Genomic DNA, 20399 nt, shown 5'->3' on the forward strand with positions numbered 1-20399 from the left:
GTCCACAATGCTGGTTGCTTTGCGAATACAGTGTTTTTTGTAAATGTCTTTGATGGAGGGAAGAGAGACCCCAATGATCTTCTCAGCTATCCTCACTATCCTCTGCAGGGCTTTGTATGAGTCCTTATTGTCTAGGTGGGTGAGGGCCAGATGGAGGGTTGTGGTGATGGCATCGTCCGTTGAACGGTTTGAACGATACGCAAACTGCAGTGGGTCTAGTGAGGGGGGCAGCTGGGTCTTAATCTGCCTCATGACGAGCCTCTCGAAGCACTTCATGATGATGGGTGTAAGTGCGACGGGACAGTAGTCGTTGAGGCAGGACACTGACACAGACTTCTTTGGCATGGGGATGATGGTGGTGGCCTTGAAGCACGTTGGAATGATGGAGCTGCTCAGAGAGATGTTGAAGATGTCAGTAAGAACATCTGCCAGCTGGTCTGCACATCCTCTGAGCACTCTGCCAGGAATGTTGTCTGGTCCAGCAGCCTTCCGTGGGTTGACTCTACGTAGAGTTTTCCTCACATCTGCCGTGGTAAGACAGAGCACCTGGTCGTTGGGAGGAGGGGTGGACTTCCTCGCCATCACGTCGTTCTGCACTTCAAACCGAGCGTAGAAGTCGTTCAGCGCATCTGGAAGGGAGGCATCTTTGTCACAGGCAGCTGATGTTGTCCTGTAGTTGGTGATGGCCTGGATGCCCTGCCACATGCGCTGCGTGTCACCGCTGTCCTGGAAGTGACTGTGGATTCTCTGGGCGTGTGCGCGCTTTGCCTCTCTGATTGCCTGTGACAGTTTGGCCCTAGCTGTTCTTAGGGCTGCCTTATCGCCTGCTCTGAAGGTGGAGTCTCGGGACCTCAGCAGCGTGCGCACCTCCGCAGTCATCCACGGCTTCTGGTTGGAGCGTGTGGTGATGGTCTTGGAGAAAGTGACATCATCAATGCACTTGCTGATGTAGCTGGTCACTGATGCTGTGTATTCCTCCAAGTTGGTAGAATCGCCATATGTTGCAGCCTCCCTGAACATGTGCCAGTCAGTACACTCAAAACAGTCCTGAAGAGCAGAGATGGCTCCTGCTGGCCAGGTTTTCACCTGCTTCTGAAGCGGTTTTGTGCGCCTGACGAGCGGTCTGTATGCTGGAATTAACATAACAGAGATGTGGTCTGAGTAGCCGAGGTGGGGGCGGGCTCCGCCTGGTACGCGCCTGGGATGTTTGTGTAAACAAGATCAAGCGCGTTCAGCCCCTCTCGTTGCAAAGTCCACATACTGATGGAATTTAGGGAGCACTGTCTTGAGATTTGCATGGTTGAAATCTCCGGCGACAATAAACAGTCCGTCGGGGTGAGCGTTCTGCAGTTCGCTCATAGCCCCATACAGTTCACAGAGCGCTTCCTTAGCGTTAGCGCTGGGGGGAATGTAAACTCCAGTTATGCAAACAGTGGTGAATTCCCGTGGTAGACAAAAAGGTCTGCATCTAACAGTCACAAGCTCCAACAGCGATGAACAGTAACTAGAGACTAGCATAGAGTTCTTGCACCATTCCGTGTTGATGTAAACACACAAGCCACCACCACGAGTCTTACCGCAGAGAGCTGTATTTCTGTCGGCACGAAACGAGGCGAGCCCGTCTAGCTGAATGGCGGCATCCGAACTCTGTCGCTGAGCCACGCCTCCGTGAAAACAAAGACGCAGCAGTCTCTAAACTCACACTGCGTAGCCTGCTGGAGTCGGATATAGTCCAGTTTATTGTCCAGGGAGCAAACATTTGAGAGCAGGATAGACGGGAGAGCCGGCCGGCTAGGGTTTGTTTTTAGCCTAGCATGGACCCCGCCCTCTTTCCGCGCTTCGCTTTCACGCACACCGCTACGACGTCCTCTCCCCCGGACACCGGCATCAGGCGACGCCGAGGGCTGGAGGCCTGGTCTCCGCAGCAAGCCGAGTACGCGTAGCGCCTCCTGCAGGTCATCATGCAGCTTGGTTTTTGCATGAGTCTTATATTTCAGTAGTGTCTGGCGATGGTAGACACGAACACCGGTTGCTCTGATGTCCATGTGTTGCAAAAGTCTGGCTTTTTTAACAAAAATAGCACCATTGTGGATCCGGAATGGCCGCTGCGTGCTACCGCGCCGCCATCTTGGATCAGAATCCAAGAATCCCAGAATCCAATTAAACTATATTTAACTTGAAACAGTGACCTAAACATTTTATGTTTATGATGCAACACACCCGAGATGCTACACAAGCATGTCTGACACAGGTGTAGATTGACGGGCTCTTAAACAAGCCCTCACAATAAATCTCAAACTGATTGATAAATTCACTTGTGAAATTGATTGCTGTGAACTGTACGCCAATGACTGACTTATGATCAATAATATGGTAGTAAACAATACATTGTATTCTAAAGCCGCTTTTATATTGTCTTATCAATGATGAACTCTTCTGCTAAAAGAATGTAAAGCATTTTAATTATCTGAATATTTTATATTATAATATAAATATTATATTGAAATATATTATATAATATACATATTTTGTGGCGGCACACAAGTAAATTAAATTTGAAAATATTGTTTGATTTATTTCCATCTCATTGATCATAAACCTATTATTGGTCTAATTCCATCTACACTATTTTTAATTGGTGGTCTGTATAATCATGCATCAGATGGACGGAGCGTCTCATATTTCATTGCGTCGTGTCTCATAAGTTTTGTGTTTTTAGCACACTGTTTCAAGCTAAAAACACGTCTTGTGATCCCTGCCTTCTCTTGTGCTCAGTCCTGCTGTCTTTGAGCACAAGAGTGTGTCACCTGTGGAAGGCTTTGCTGTCTGTTGCTCTCGTTGTGGTGTCTGTACAGCTGGAGTCACGCTGACTGCCCCCTACTGCATCAAGGTGGTACATCAAGCTTGAAAATATTGTTTGATTTATTTCCATCTCATTGATCATAAACCTATTATTGGTCTAATTCCATCTACACTATTTTTAATTGGTGGTCTGTGTTTATTATGGAATGTATTTGCTGGTTTGGAGCATGATTAATTGCATAAAATGTTCTAATATGTTTTTTTTTTTTTTATATATAATTAATTGCACACATGTAACACTTCAAATAGGGAGCCTCAATTATTACTCAAAATCAGTTTCTCTATGGAGAAAATGAATTGGATTTTTCATTCTGGATCTCTACTGTTACATTCTATTCTGGGTTACTGTGGATAACAAGGCCCCAGTTTTTCTCCATTTTGGTGAAGTCGTCCTCCTGCTCTGAGCTCTCCTCTGAGACCTGTCTCAGTATGACATTAGGCAGCAGTGGAACTTCATCTCTCACTACTTCAGTCTCGATCTCTGCCTCGTCCTCTAAGCCTAACAACCCCATCAGAGGGATCTTCAGTTCACAGGTCGTGGGACTCCAATCCAAAAATGTTTGTGCTTCTTCTTCTTCATCCTTTTCATCCTGTAGCTGTCTGGGCTCTATCATATTGCCTTGTGTCCTGTAAAGATTAACCTCAGCACCACAAGGGCCCTCTATTTCAAGCGTAGCTGGCAATACAATGCCGTACTCTCCAGCTTCGTCATGACTGTGCTTCTGTGGCCACGGCTGCAGATCAGAGTCATCACTCGCAGAGCGTTCGACCTGCCAGTCTTCGGAAACCACACTAGAACTGTTTGGAGCTGGCACATGCTGCTGTGCATAAGACACAGGCAGCTCTACTGCAGCAGGCAGAGGCAGGGCCTGGGCATCGCCATCTGAGGAACATTTCCCAGAGTCAGGCTGTAGCAGAGCGACAGGAAATTCTACTCTGATCCCATCCAGTCCAATCAGGTTGAGGTTGATAGTTGTGGGCCTTTCAGGTTGGAAAGTTTGAAGGTTTTCACTTGCATGCACCATATCCTAGAATGAGAAAATCCCAGTTAATAAAATAATGCTATATAGAGTTTGGAATCTTTGAGATATGAGCTTCTGTTCACCAAGGATGCATAAAATTGATCAAAATACCTCCAAAAACATTTTTATTATTATTACTTCTTGAAATAGCTGTTTTCAATTTCTACTCATGATGACAAGGTACCATTTTCAGCAGTCCACATTCCAGTCTACAAAGAAAATAATGTGTCACCTAGTCCTTGAGAAATCATTTGAATGTGCTAATATGGTACTCAAGAAATATTTCTTAATATTAGAACAGTTGAAAATGGTTGTTCTACATAAAGGAATATTCTGGGTTTAATACAAGTTAAGCTCAATTGATAGCATTGGTGGCATAATGTTGATTACCACAAAAATACATTTTGAGTTGTCCCTCCTTTTTTTTAAAGAAAAAGCAAAAATGGAGGTTACAGTGAGGCACTTACAATGGAAGTCAATGGAGTCAATTTTTATAGGGTTTAAAGGCAGAAATTTGAAGCTTAGAATTTGATAAAATCACTTGCATTAATTCTACTGTTAAAACTCATGTATTATTTAAGCTGTTAAGGTTAATAAGTGATTTTATCACTCTAAAAATATGTTGACACTCATATTGTTATATAGAAAGTACATATATAGTAATATATACATATATAGTGTTATATAGTAAGTATATATAGAAATACACGATTAGACAAAATAAATATATGCGCATGTACAAATAAAAATCTGTTATATATAGTGCAAGGGAATGTAATGGCAGAAGAGGTTGGATGTGTTTAATAAATATAAAAAGACTAAACAGTGTATTGCTTTTAATTATTGCTCAGTGGGAAAAAGTTTTAACTGTATATGAGATGGATAGCCCGAGGGAAAACATAGTCTGACGTTTCTGGTGCTCTGAGCTCTGAAGCGTCGTCCAGAAGGCAACAGTTCAAAGAGGTAGTGGGCAGGGTGAGTGGTGTCCAGAGTGATTTTACCAGCCTTTTTCCTCACTCTGGAAGTGAACAGTTCTTGAAGGGGGGGGCAGGGGGCAACCAATAATCCTCTCAGCAGACCGAACTGTCCTCTGTAGTCTTCTGATGTCTGATTTCGTTACTGAACCAAACCAGACAGTTCTAGAAGTGCAGAGGACAGACTCAATGTTTGCTCAGTAGAACTGGATCAGCAGCACCTGTGTTAGACTTCTTCAACTGGAGAAGGAAGTTCAACCTCTGCTGGGCCTTTTTCACAATGGAGTCGATGTGTATCTCCCACTTCAGGTCCTGTGAGATGGTAGTGCCCAGGAACCCGAATGACTCCACTGCTGCCACAGTGCTGTTTAGAATGGTGAGCGGTTCAATGTCGGGGTGTTCCTCCTAAAGTCCACTATCATCTCCACTGTTTTAAGTGTGTTCAGCTCCAGGTTGTTTTGACTGCACCAGACGGTCAGCTGTTCAACCTCCCTTCTGTATGTAGACTCATCATCATCTTGGATGAGGCTGAGGACTGTAGTGTCATCTGCGAACTTCAGGAGCTTGACAGACGGGTCCTTGGAGGTGTAGTTATTTGTGTAGAGGGAGAAGAGTAGTGGGGAGAGCACACATCCCTGGGGGGCACCAGTGCTGATTGTACATGTGCTGGAGGGGAATTTCCCCTGTCTCACAAGTGGCTGCCTGTCCATCAGAAAGCTGGTAATCCACTGACAGATAGACATGGGAACAGGGAGTTGGTTTAACTTAGTCCGGAGAATAGCTGGGCTGATGGTGTTGAAAGCGGAGCTGAAGTCCACAAAAAGGATCCTTCCATATGTCCCCGGTCTGTCCAGATGTTGCAGGATATGATGCAATCCCATGTTGACTGCATCATCCACAGACCTGTTTGCTCAATAAGCAAATTGAAGGGGATCTAGAAAGGGTCCAGTGATGTCCTTCAGATGGGCCAACACCAGTCTCTCCAATGACTTCATGACCACAGACATCAGAGTGACGGGTGAGTTTTGAAGTGAGTGCACTTCAAATTGAATGTGTGAAGCTGCTCAAACACTGGAATCACTTCAGAGCACTTTGTTTAATGATCATGATATCATCATACAGAGTACTCTGAAGTGTGCAGCATACACACATAATATACTGTACATAATCACACTGGGCCAACTGCATTTCTGGAGGTGAGAAACTAAGTAATCAAATGAAAAGTTGTCACCATTCTCTTCCGGAAAATGTTTTGCCAAGGCCAAAAATTTAAATCTCAAAAATAAAGAAAATTCTTGCTTTATTTTTTGGATGTGAGAAACTACCATCAAAAATACACAGAAATAGGCAAATAAAAGCTCGATTTAAATGGACACATGTGTTTTTGCTGAAATATTTCACATGAAATGTTCTGTAAAAATTGTGCCTTGAAAATATTGGGAACCACACTGTTGCTTAGGTGTTCAGAGATGTGTTTAGCATGTTGCTATGTAGTTACTTGTTAGGATGTTGTAGGTGGTTGGCAGAGCATAGCTATGTGGTGTGGTAACCTCACCGTGCTCTTGGGCAGAGTCTGTCTGTGGTCATTGATGTAGCAGTGAATGAAGCCGCCCAACACAGCGAGTATACACAGACAGAGGGCAGATGGTAACACACCTCCCAACATGGCCGTCAGCAGCTGATCTTTAAATGGATCTGGAACAGCAATGAAATCCACCATGAAGCCTTGAAGTTACACATTAAAACACACACTGTCACAAACAGAAAGACTGTAGGGGGAAGTGACTAATAATCTCACGTACATGTAGGCTACCATATATGCCCAACTGTTCTTTTATCTTATTGTATAAAAAGACTGAAAGCAGAGAGGTCGATTACTAAAAGATTATCTAAGTTGAAGTGTTCATTTAATAAAATGTCAAGCAATTAGGTGTAATAAACATAGCGGGTTTATTACAAACACTAAATGGTATTCCATTCCAGACTTTGTAGCTTTGCAATCACCAGTGTTGGGTTTAAAATGATAACAAAGTAATTCTTGTAATCAGATTATAATCACTGATATTCAGTTAAATTAAAGGAATATCCGGGTTCAATACAAGTTAAGTTCAGTCTACAGCATTGTCGGCATAATAATGATTACCACAAAAATGTATTTTGACTCGTCCCTCCTATTCTTTAAAGAAATGCACAAATCTGTGTCACAGTGAGACACAATGAATGAGTTGAATAAATTGAGAAAAACATTTATGTGAAGTATTTTAGAAAGTAACTTAAAAGTAAAGTAGTTAGTAATGTGATTACTTTTCAGTTACACGATCAGTACTCTGATTCAAATTTGAATGTACTTTTCTGAGTAACTTATCCAACACTGGCAACATGAAAAATCAGTCTCTCATTTAACACCCACTTTGGCGGCAAGCTATTCAGATATGCACAAGGAAGTACAAACGAGAGCATACAGGGAAAACACCGCAGCTATATTAATGTGTCATGCACACACACACACACACACACACACACACACACACACACACACACACACACTTTACCATGATACTAAAGGTTTCCTCAACTTTCCTGTCACTTCATGAAAGCAAAGAATACAACCAGATCTGTTAATAAAATCTGCTCAAACCTGTTTAACTTTTCACAATCTGAGAGTAAAAGAAAAGGAATCTTTGGCCTGTCACTGGCTGATCGAGTTTAGTGAACTGTGGTACCTTTGGGTGTTTCAGCACACATCCGTTCACTGGGTTTGGTGGCCAAAGGGAAGGACTGGGACTGTGCCTGAGCCACAACGCAGAGATGTGTGGAGAATTCCAGAGGGCCCAGAGTCAAGTTACCATTTTTAAGAAGGAAGTATTGCTGGGAGAATAACAAAATGAAGGGGAAAAGATTTTCATTATTCAGGCCAACTACAGAGCTATAACACTGACAGCACTGTTCATTTCCACTCACTATCTGTGTTGTCTAGCACCTGATTCACAAATGAAATTAGGTAACGGACGTTTTAGACTACCATGATCTGGCATACTTTACACAAGGTTCATGCGGACATCGCTATGGCCTGCGAGCAAGTTTTAGGGGTTGTTCAATCAGAATGTGTTTTTCCATCAGCCAGCGATGTTTTTCAATTGTTTTTCAACAGTATGTAATCATGGACGTCTTTGACTGTTGCCTTGCTACTTTTTACATACTTTTTGATGCCTTGTCAAATTCAAAAGAATGGCAACTTTTAAAAAGGCATCTCGAGACACCTGAATTATATTCTGTTCATTGCGCTGCATTTCGATGATTTTTTGTGCAAGTACACGTTCGGCCTGAACGGCCCATGACTCTGCACAAGAGCATTATCCAGCTAATAAAATATTTTAGGGCAAAGGGAAAACTAGCAAAATGTAAGTCCACCTATAGAAATTTCTATGACATATAAGATATGATCAATTTCCTTTTCCAAGCCTGGAAATCACTATTTGAAATGTTGCCCTGTTTACTAGAACTGTGCAGCATCACTCCACCACTGTGATCCAGACACTTAAGTCAACTCGTTAAAATGTAGAAAGTGCCCAGATATGTGCCAGGTTATATTGCTCCTCTTCACAATTGTATCATAATTTAGTGAATTACTTTTGGTATAATCAATAGAAAATGCACATAAACATCTCTTAAAAGCACCCAAAACAGTTTACCACTTGCTTTCTGCAACAATAGTGCTTTGCAAATAGTGAATTTTGTGAATAAGGCACAACGATCTATAATAACTCTAATTTACATACAAGGCAGGCATGTTTACAAGTGTACATTTACAAGTACATTTACATGTTTGCATATAAAACAATGACATTGTTTGTTACTCATTAAACACGCAGTGCTAATTTGAATATTTAGTGCCTGGTTAAACTGGACTGAGTATGGTTATCGAATAAACCACTGAAATACTGAGGAGAAAGTAGCACAATTGTGTAGTGATTTCGCCTCTCAAAACATTTTCAAACGAAATAAACAATCACCAACCGTGTGTTTGCTCTTGCTGTTGTACACAGAGACATTATAGATCATGTGCGGGAAGATTTTCCACAGGGATTTGTCTTTCTTTGACCTCTTCGTTTTCCTGAAAGGACCCTTTATGGTGACATTCACATAGTTTTGCACCAAAGTCACTTCCACCAGTGGAGGTCCAAGAATCGCTGAATAAAAGAAACAGATTAACTCAATAGCTGCAAATAATTAGCTTTAATGAGGGTCATAGTTCAGTTATCACTGCATTTCGTTTTCTTTACGACTGCTTGTTGACTCAACTGCAGCAAGCTCTATTTGATTACTGTAATCACATGTTAAGAGAAACAATACACAAGTTACACATAATTACACGTGAGAAAGAACCTTTAGTTTTACTCCATCTCAATATAAACAAATGAACGAGTGTGTTTAATGCTCATATGCTCATGAGTTCAAACATCAATTCAAAACATCAAAACAGAAGTGTTGTGATAAATCATAAGTCATAAAATATGAGGAAGGCAAGCTGCCACTGTAAAGAGCTCTGTGGGGTTGGACAATACTGCAAAAATTGACAATACATACTTGTGTATATACGTATATACAGTATATCTATCTATCTATCTATCTGTATTTATACTGTATATAAAGTTTGCTTGTGGTTCATTAATGAAATATGACAACAATTGTGTTCATCACTTTTTTTGTGGTTTTAATTATTGTGTTTATTTCATTTGTGGTATTGTCCTTAAAGCTGAAGTGTGTAATTTCAAACAGGTTTCTCCAAAACACCCCCGGTTTCCATTGGTCCGTTTCATACTCCCACACAACCTGGTCTCATAGGATCAGGTTACTATAATGACATTTTTGCAAAATTATTTTTACGTGGCTCATTGTATGTCTCTTGTCAGTTTCCTGGTGAAATGAACACTAGAGGTGCTAAAACAACGACTTTTATTCACTTTCACTCAAATCAAAACGTCAGATTATCAGTTCATAAACACTTACAATGCTATCTTATGACATCTAAACACATTTACTATAGCACATGACTCATTTTAACATTTGTATTACACTTGTGATGTAAAGGAGTCCTGAAGAGCACACGAGTCCACACATGAACCCAAATAGAAGCAGCAATAAATGACGTGGATGTGTTTTTCATCTCACATTTGCTTTTTCTGAGTCGGGGCGTCAGTTTTGTTGATTTAAAAATCAATAGAACATTAACCTTAAAAACCTCATCTGTTTGGAAGAACATTGAATTCGCTTTGAGTGCCACACTGTGGACATTTCACCTCGGAACTGCCATAATGTCATGTTGCAAAAATGTCGCCACAGTCACGTAATTCTTATGAGATCAGACTGGTGAGTTCCGTCCTAAACTCATGGCATTGGCTGAGCGAATGTTGCTGTGACTGGCTATCCATCCATCCACATTACCAAAGTCAAATATCACAGAGTAAAGACTCACTGTCAAACATGGGTCTGAACCTGGATTCACTCTCGGTCCAGATGGATTGTGTGTCTGGGCTGATAGCCCTGACTCTGGCGTAGTACTCCTCCAGCAGGTTATACATCTCCCGAGACACATCACATTCGGTCTGTGTGATGGACGTGCACTGCTTTACTTGCCTCCATCTCACCTGCTCACTGTTGCTCTCCTCTGCATCGCCATAACTATGGTAAACAGTACAACTGCATGACGATCTGAAGACCCAGAATGCTGCTACATCACTAAAATGCTAATTTTGCATTATGGGTTTTGTTAGACAAATTAATTTACTCACATGGCATATTCCACAGTGTAGAGAGTTCCATTGAGTGCTCCATCTCCTGGTGTCCATCTCACCCTGGTTCCAAGGTTCAGTGAGTAGAAATGGACATTCTGGGGCTCAGGCAGTCCCTCACCTGATGCCACAGGTTAACACAAACATTATAAGATATAATATACTTCTGTATAAGGGTAATTGACATATTTCACCAGTGTCCTGCATTGTGACTTCATCTAAAACTATGTTAAGAGTGCTGTAAGTGATGTTAGCCATTCAGACACTTCCATGAGACTTTACTCTTAAATTAGACATGCCCCAACTTTTTCAAAATCCCAACCTCCAATCACACGAATAAACACAGACTGCTTGGAAACTGTTGTAATCACATATGCAGCAGGAGAGTACACTTAGAGAACGGGGAGGGATTTTTGTAATCTAAGTTTTGTGTTCCCTCACAATACGTTTTGTGTTCCTTCGCAAAAGATTGTGTTCCGAACAATATGTTTTGCGTTTCCTCAAAATAAGTTTTGTGTTCCCTCGCAATAGTCTGCGTTCCTATGCGATAGTTTGCATTTCCTCAAAAAAGTTGTGTGTTCCATCACAATCAGTTTTGCATTCTCTCAAAAGAAGTTTCATCACATTATGTTTTGCGTTCCCTCACAATATGTTTTCTGTTCTCTCACAATATGTTTTCTGTTCCCTCACAATATGTTTTCTGTTCTCTCACAATATGTTTTCTGTTCTCTCACAATATGTTTTCTGTTCTCTCACAATATGTTTTCTGTTCTCTCACAATATGTTTTCTGTTCTCTCACAATATGTTTTCTGTTCTCTCACAATATGTTTTCTGTTCTCTCACAATATTTAGTGTTCCCTCACAATACGTTTTGCGTTCCCTCACAATATGTTTTCTGTTCTCTCACAATATGTTTTCTGTTCTCTCACAATATGTTTTCTGTTCTCTCACAATATGTTTTCTGTTCTCTCACAATATGTTTTGCGTTCCCTCACAATATGTTTTGTGTTCTGTCACAATATTTAGTGTTCCCTCAAAATATGTTTTGCGTTCCATCACAATAAGTTTTGCGTTCTCTCACAATAGCCTGCGTTCTGTAGCTATAGTTTGCGTTCTCTCCAAATATGTTTTGCGTTCCATCACAATAGTATACAATAGTATAAACAAAGTTTTCAAACTTAAATGGATTAGTGTGGACATATATTAAGAGGCACCTTAGGAGATCATCTCAATTTCACATGTAAAATATAAAGATGTAATTTGATGTCACAGCAAACACGAACCTGACCTTGTAAAAGCAGTATTCTCAAGTGAGAAACGGACAACTCTAAAATTGATGCTCTCAGCTTCTTGACGCCCCTAAATGGGCTGCCCTGTAAATGTGCAGAATGACTGACAGGCAGAAAGTGCTTCTGATTGGCTAAATAAAGAATCTGGCCTTGGTCTGCTGTCTATAAAGAAAAAGACTGCGACCATTCATATGAGCTAAAATATATACAATCCGTAACTCGTTTATGTAAATTTGAACCTAAAATTGATGTTGATTTGAAAATAAATAAATAAATAATGTAAATATTATATGTCAACTACTCATTAACATGGAAAGATAAATACACTTAAACTGGGAAACTTGGCTGACAAGGATTCAATTATGCTATCTTACTTTGGAAGTTTTGTTTTGTACAGTGAAATGCAGAGAGAATATCAGGCATTGCTGAAATAAATCAGATTTCACAAAACCACAGGAAGCGGCGCAACACAGAGAGGTACACACGTGAACACAATGAGGTTTCCTGTTGTTCCTGATTGTTATGTTAAAAGGTCTACAAGTGAGCATTAGTTAAATTATTACATAAACCTAAAAAAAGAGCAAAAGAGGCATAAAAGAGTGGATGGGAGCATTTCTTTAAAGGTTTCTAAGGAATGAATTCAGTAAACTGCTCTTGATAAAGTCACTATTTCATAACTAAATTCTTCATGAGCACATTATGTGTAAAAACATTGTTTGACATGTGTTGTTACACAAATCTATAAAGTCTAAAACAAGTTTATTATTATTAGAACTTGATTAATCCACGCAGGACAATTAATATAGGGCTACAGCAGTAAACAAGAATACAGCATACCAGACCACACATTGAGAATAAATATTAAAGCTAAATAAATAAATACATAAAAATACAATAATGATGATAAGAAACACTGATATCCCCCATTACATAGTCGAATAGCCACAGGCACAAAGCTAAATGTATATTGATTTGTAAGGAGCTTGAACTGAGAATGCAAGGGATGTGTTTCATCTCCCATGATGCTATAAGCCCTTCTTATCACCTGTTGCTCATAAAAATACAGTTAAACTACGCAAAGGTACACCAGTCATTTTTGAACAACGTTTAACCATGGCGTTTTGATTTTGATAGAAAGTGAGGAAAACCAACATATGAAAAGGAACATGCTCTCTATAAAGGAACTATTAAAGGACTAGACCCAAAGGACTCAGAAGGGGTTCAGTTTCCTCAGCATGTGTAATCATAAGTTTTGTGAGAAAGAGAACATATGAGACACAGTCTGCACAGTAAAATACTTTCACTGCTTTTGGTACAGTTGGAATAACGATGACTAAATATCATGTAGTGTTCACTACACACGCACACTAGCCAATGTTTTCATGTACAGTTTGAAGGATTCAGTTTAATTCTCATTTAAGCATTGCATGCTTTTTTCATTTCTTGTCTCTGCTTTCGAAATACTGTAATTACTATATAGACATAATTGGAATAACAGGCTTTTTAGTGAATTTTCTTATACAGTAGTTTCCATTTTCGATAACAGTTTCTTTAATCAGACAACTCTGATATTATAACTAATTAGGTTCAGTAAAATAACGACTAGAGACCAGACTCACAGGATTAAAATAAATAGACTTTAAATTATGATGCATTAGAACTACAATAGAGAACAATTAACAGATATAAACCCACAAACATCCGAGTATGCCAATGCCTGAGAGCAGTGCAAAGAAACAATGTGTTTTACCTGAAGTCCTTCCCAAAAGCAGACACAACGCGATTAATAAAACTGTATCCATGGTTGAAAACAGAGACACACGAGCGTTAACATTCTGTCCTCTTACAGGTTTTTACACCGGTGTTGACTGAATGACTTCACATTTCACTTTGCTTTAAGGAATGCAGTGCGCGCACCTTAACTCCAAGGTGTTCAAAACTGTAGCGCGGGCGTCACCGGCTCGGCTCATGAATATTAATTAGCATATGTGATCCCAGGACGCTCAAGGAAGGTTGTGAAGGAACGTTAACATGGCCTAATTAATATTATTCATTGTACAAGGGTTCTGCGTAGTCTTCGACGTGAAATTCATGCTGAGATATATTTTAAGTATTTTTAATGTTATATTTGTATTCCCACTTCAAAATCTAAATTACTGCGTCTTATATGAAGTTGCACTGGTGGTTCAGCTGCAGTTGTGTGGTATGACAGTAGACAGGTTATACAGGACTGACTACATTACCTGAATGACGCGATATCAATCACATCTATCTATCTATCTATCTATCTATCTATCTATCTATCTATCTATCTATCTATCTATCTATCTATCTATCTATCTATCTATCTATCTATCTATCTATCCATCTATCCATCTATCCATCTATCCATCTATCCATCTATCTGTCTATCTGTCTATCTGTCTGTCTGTCTGTCTGTCTGTCTGTCTGTCTGTCTGTCTGTCACATTGTCTTTAAACACTAAAAGTGTATACACAGAGGGACTTAACCTTCTTTTTTAGGTTATGTTCTGTAACTGTGTAATTTTGGCCATTATGGCTGTTTCCTCTTAGTTCACATCATTGTATTTGCTTAAGATAACAGCACATTTAGTTCCTCTATTGGGGATCTGAAAGTAACAACTAATTTTCGAGTACAAAAGAGCTTTATTCTGTTTTTCACACACAAAAGAGGGGAAACTGTTCCACATGAAGCTATTACAATTCCAGAAATTTGACTGCAACAGGGGAGAGCGGGCCTTGCCACACAGAGAAGTTAATAGTAACATTTTACTCACTTGATTTTATTTAAATATCTTCAAATATGTACATGGTATTTAGTTGGTATGACTACTTAAGAGAAAAATTTACCTTTTTTTGACAAAGAAAAATAATTGGTAATGCTTATTTGGTTCCTGTGATTAAAAATATTACAGCTGACTGTTTTAGGCAGTAATCATATTTAAAAATGTCATATTTCATTTCAACTCAATTTCAATAATCAGCTGGATCCCATTGTGACAACTTACCCCATGTGACTGTATGTTTTTTTTTTTTTTTTGTAGTTAATAATGATGGACATGTTCAATGTTTTTGTAGTAAAGACTTCACGTAAGGTGTGTGTCTAGATAAAAACACTGAAAAATAAACCTGCCCTGAGAAATATTTACTGGAGCAAAATCTAGCCTGCCATTCAATTCAAATTTTAAAGTAAAACTTTGCGCCAAACTAAAATGTAAAAAATAAATAAAATAATAAATATATAAAAACTATGTAAGGTTTCATAGAAAATATGGTATTGCACCATTGTAATACAAAACTGTGTAATACAAAATAATATAATATAATATAATATTATATTATATTACAGTTTTTCTCAGTCACTTTGGGACATTTCTGAAATCATCCTTAACATTAACAGTAAGTGCATTACTCGAAACAATTAGTACAAATAGCAAAACACAATGGATTGCCTGCAAAAGCCTGTAACTTGCTCAAAATCCTTAGTTCATCCCTCAAAAGTAAATCTTTATGTCAATGAATGTATCAGTGCCATCAGAATGACAAGTCCTTGTGTCATTGTCCAAGATAGTCAAAATGCTGCCATGTTGTCAGTATTTCCTGATGTAAACTATGGCTATGCATTTGATGACAATGATTGAAAATGCACAAGGCTGCACTTTTTCTGTATGGCACATCAATTTCAACAGTACAAAGTTACACATTGCATGTGGAATATTGATTGCAAGAGATTGGACAGACTTCACATTTACACTTTACTGTTGGTCCATCAACAAATTACAGTACAATGTCATTGTGATACAGAAAAGAAAAATACAATGGATTCATGGGATGCACCTCTGAGCTATTTTAGAGAACTGGTTGATCATTGTTTGTTCTAACGCTTCACACATTCACAAGATTCACATGAGAGCAATTTTCAATTCAGGATACATTTACAAAAAAGTCTAATAAAAAAGTATTGAAAATATGCTTGACATTATGACAACAAGTTCAACCATTTTGCCTTTAAAGACTGCAATGCACTAATGCCTAGAAGTTTTGGGGGCAAAGACTATTAAACAGACACCCAGTATAATATACTGTATTTTGTTCAGCATGTCATAAGCAATTAAAAATGTAGGAAACAGCAGACAATTGTACATAACCAATTGCATGAATTTACCAAAGCATTTGTCAATTTGTTACAAATAATTAGAAATTGCTTTAATGGTGTGCACAAGTAATTAGATGATGTGGAGGTTGAACAAGTAGTTTTGAAACTTTCAGTTGTGATCTGAGAAATGTACCAAAGCGATTGAGAAAAACAGTATATTATATTATATTATATTATATTATATTATTATGATGGACTGGCGACCTGTCCAGGGTGTCCCCCGCCTTTCGCCCAATGTTAGCTGGGATAGGCTCCAGCCCCCCGCGACCCTGTACACAGGATAAGCGGTTGACGATGGATGGATGGATGGATGGATATTATATTATATTATATTATATTATATTATATTATATTATATTATATTATATTATATTATATTATATGAATATTATAATATATTATATGATATTGTATGATATTAAATTATATTATATTATTATATCATAAACAATTGGCCCTGGATACATTTAAACTACAAACAGTATTGAAACATCATCCATTGTTTGTTTGATTTATTTTGCCCGTGCTTCACTCAACAGAACTTGTCGATGCCCGGAACATCGCTATCTGAACCAGTGTTCTGTGTGTTTACATCGGAGCCATATCAGCGGCGCACGAGCTTCCGGTTGGTCTCTTTTGTCGCTGTTCATGACAACAACAATACAGCGATATTTGAACACAAACATTATCTCTTAACCATGCAAATGTAAGTTTATGACTTATTCTATTGCGACTCACTCATCTGATCATGGCCGTCCCGATGGAAAGTCAGCTGCACAGTATATTATGTAGTGCTGGGTGATATTGTTAAAATTGTATTCATAAAAAACACATACAATCATTTGATCAATTGTAATAAGTTTGATGAGTTAACTTGATATTATATTTATTAATTATTTGTAGTTTTGTTTCATATACAATACGACTACTAAAATTAAGAGCGATCTGGTTAATTTCACACTTATGCAAATTGATAATAAATCAAATAAATTGATCAGTTGTCACACATTATACATACATTTCTGCATATACATGGTGAAATTATTTATTTTTCACGTATCCCAGCTAAGCTGGGGTCAGAGTGCAGGGTCAGCCATGATACAGCACCCCTGGAGCAGATAGGTTCAAGGGCCCAACAGTGGTGTCTTGGTGGTGTTGGGGCTTGAACCCCTGACCTTTCGGTCTGTAACCCAGAGCCTTAACCACTGAGCCACCACTGCTTATTTTAATAATAATAATAATAATATTAAAAACCATAATAATAATAATAAATTAATCTATAGACAAACAAACAGATAATTTTCATGTTTTATTTGTTATGTTTACATCAGAAAACTGAGGTGATTGAAGAGGTGAGATTGTTTGCTGGGTGAGTAAAAAAATGAAGTTTTAAACTACAATGTAAACCCCAATCAGTGCAAATGAGTTGTGCACTGTGTGATATTGAATATATGTCAGAATTCTCTGTGTTCTGTGGTCGCAGAATGTTCATGGATGGGCCTGAAGATGAGAGGACTAAACTCATGAGCTGTTTAGGAGTGTTCAGACAGTACTGGAGCACTCTGCCTCAGGTCAACACATCTAATCTACACACACTCACTAACAAACACACACATTTGCACACACTCACACTCACTCACACACAAACACTCACTCGCACACGCTCACATGCACAAATTCACACACGCTCACACACACACACACTCACTCACACACGTTCACACACACTCACTCGCTCATGCTCACTCGCACACTCTCACACACGTTCACACACACTCACTCGCACATGCTCAATCGCACACGCTCACTCTCACATGATCAATCGCACAGTGACATGCACACGCGCATACACGTCAAGTCAAGTGGTTTTTATTGTCGTTCAACCATATACAGTTAGTACAGTACACAGCGAAACAAGACAATGTTCCTCCAGGACCAGGACCACTTGCACACACTTACACATGCACACACACACATATATATCATTTATAAAAATGTACGTACACTATCAGTCACAAGTTTAGCCATACTTGACGAATGTTTCTGTTGATCTTAAAAACAGTTTTAGTGAAATGGCTTATGTTTAATTCTTGAAAAAATAAATAGCAGAAAGATAATTTTATCAAGTGGATAAGATTGAGAGGACAGTGAAGGAAAAGCAGTCAACAAGTGTCCAGCACACATGTGAACATTGTAAATCTAAGAGTGACTCCAGTCAGGTCTCCTAAGCAACCAAATTGGCCCGGTTGCTAGGGAGGACAGATTCACATGGGGTAACCTCCTTGTGGTCACTGTAATGTGGTTCTCGATCTCGTGGGGAGCGTGGTGAGTTGTGCGTGGAGAACAGCGTCATGCCTCACATGCGCTACGTCTCCACGGTAATGCACTCAACAAGCCATGTGATAAGATGCATAGATTGATGGTCTCAGACACAACTGAGATTCGTCCTCCACCACCCAGATTGAGGGAAGTCACTACACCACCATGAGGACTTAGAGCGCATTGGGAATCAGGCATTCCAAATTGGGGAGAAAATGGGAGAAAAAAACTATAATTGGGTCATTGCTTCCTAAAATAATTATCTTTTTAATAGCGGTTTAGAACTTTTTTTGGTTTTGATATCTCCAGCCTGACATTAAGTCAGAATTCTGCAAAGACTGTATATCTACAGTATATGTATGTACAAGGTTATAGTCTAACATGAAGTGTGTGATGTCACTGCAGGAATCACATGATCAATGCGTGCAGTGGATTGTGCGCTTCATTCATTGTCAGCACAGCCCCAAATGCATCTCCTTCCTGTATGACTGTCTGGCTATGGCAGTGGAGACCAGCCTGCTGCCTCCCAGGTAAACACATCCAGGACTGCACAGATATTTCATTAAACCCAAACCTGACCTGAAAACAAGACCCTGTGACTTGACCGGTGCTGCCCCATTTTTGCTAGACTCTGATGCACGGATTATCACAGGCTCTGATATAAAGAGGACGTAAAATATTTAAAATTGGGATGTCAAACGGACCAGTACCAAGTCGATATCAGAAGTCTTTATTCAGTAGCTTTAGTACAACGTATCGACCTCAGTGCTGTCTAACTGATTAATCAGCCGATAGTTTAAAATTGATTTATTGAATGTTAAATAATACAAATGTCTTTGTCTTTCATTACTGTTATTGGCACAGACATAGAGGCTGCAAGAGTCATAAATAAATACAATCCCAGATGCATTTTATTCTGCAACCAAAATCCCAATAACAACTAGAAAATATTAATAACAATATTAACAAATAATAAATGAGCCGAAATAAACCGGGGACTCTTATTTTGAATAGTCACGCTCCCAGCTCACACAAATACACAAGGCAAACAAAATATGCACTCTTACAATCATCTACAAATGTATTCCAAAAATAACACTATAAACACGATGCTGTCTGTTATGTTGTTAATATTAATCAAACAACAATATTGATAAAAAATGTTTTTATTAATTTGCTGTTTACTTCAATAATTTGAAAACTTTAAGCAGTGTTTAGGTTAATGTTGAGGCACCCCCCCTTTGGAGCACATACCATGAAAATGGCATTCCCTAACTAAAATAGTTGCAGTTTTGAAAGCCTTTGGGATTCAGGCATAAGTTTTGGTATTCTCTGAAAGAGGACACTTAATGCTTAATTTTCCCAAAGCAATATGAGTGAAAAAAAAGTTAGAAAAACCTAAGTATATTGGAACTTTTGGTTGCATATTGTTTTTTTATTATTAAAATAAAATGTGTATTAAAAATGTGTGCAAATGGCCTCTAAGCCACAAGTCTCAATAAGATATGTTTCAAATTTCAGGAATGATAGCACAAACAATTTGGCACCTGCATTCTTTGTTTTTGTGTCTAGACATTTTTCCAATATTTGTTTGGATATAGCACTGTTTTGAATAAAGTACATCCTTTATTAAAAAACTAAAAGTAATTTGGAGGCATGCTCATTTTGAATTCAAGACTGTACTGGATTAAATCATTTACACTCAGGGTGTGTTATATACTGGATTCTTACAGAAGAATCCTGATGTAAACAATAGACATTTCATCATTATGTCTCTGACATATCACTTTTTGGAATACAAGTACAATGTAGTGTTATGCACTAGACACCTGTCATGGAAAGTTTACTCGTGTGACGTTTTGGATTTATGCGTGGCTCCATGTTTCATAAAGAAGTTGTGAATTCCTGCATTGCTTTTGATTCATTTGTACTCCTGTCACAAATTTTTATATACAGTGGCAATA

The 20399-nt window shown here is 38.9% G+C and overlaps 1 protein-coding gene and 1 pseudogene across 2 annotated transcripts; one reads left to right on the forward strand and one right to left on the reverse strand.

Annotated features, from left to right (window-relative positions):
• Positions 1-1928: 1928 nt before the first annotated feature.
• Positions 1929-13828, reverse strand: LOC127624347 (interleukin-20 receptor subunit alpha-like). Of its 2 annotated transcripts, none has more exons than XM_052099137.1 (7): positions 13691-13828; positions 10651-10771; positions 10335-10540; positions 8876-9048; positions 7582-7726; positions 6414-6553; positions 1929-3890 (listed from the first exon to the last, which is right to left on the reverse strand). In XM_052099137.1, exons 1-7 carry the CDS (start codon positions 13740-13742, stop codon positions 3195-3197), a joined length of 1533 nt encoding a protein of 510 aa, XP_051955097.1. In that variant the 5' UTR covers positions 13743-13828; the 3' UTR covers positions 1929-3194. The 2 variants fall into 2 exon arrangements, with proteins under 2 accessions (XP_051955097.1, XP_051955096.1); XM_052099136.1 differs by having other exon boundaries at positions 6414-6583.
• Positions 13829-16811: 2983 nt separating this feature from the next.
• LOC127623564 (mediator of RNA polymerase II transcription subunit 23-like) overlaps positions 16812-20399 on the forward strand; it is a 105395-nt pseudogene continuing 101807 nt past the window's right edge.

This window comes from Xyrauchen texanus, chromosome 30, assembly GCF_025860055.1.
Source record: "Xyrauchen texanus isolate HMW12.3.18 chromosome 30, RBS_HiC_50CHRs, whole genome shotgun sequence".
In the NCBI taxonomy this organism is placed as follows: Eukaryota; Metazoa; Chordata; class Actinopteri; order Cypriniformes; family Catostomidae; genus Xyrauchen; species Xyrauchen texanus.

Coding starts and splice junctions, on each gene's coding strand:
- LOC127624347 (XM_052099136.1), bottom strand. CDS start 13,742: ATGGATACAGTTTTATTAATCGCGTTGTGTCTGCTTTTGGGAAGGACT. Junction 10,541..10,650: donor TACACTGTGGAATATGCCAT/GTGAGTAAATTA, acceptor TGTTTACCATAG/TTATGGCGATGCAGAGGAGA. Junction 6,584..7,581: donor GTGTGCTGAAACACCCAAAG/GTACCACAGTTC, acceptor TGTAACTTCAAG/GCTTCATGGTGGATTTCATT.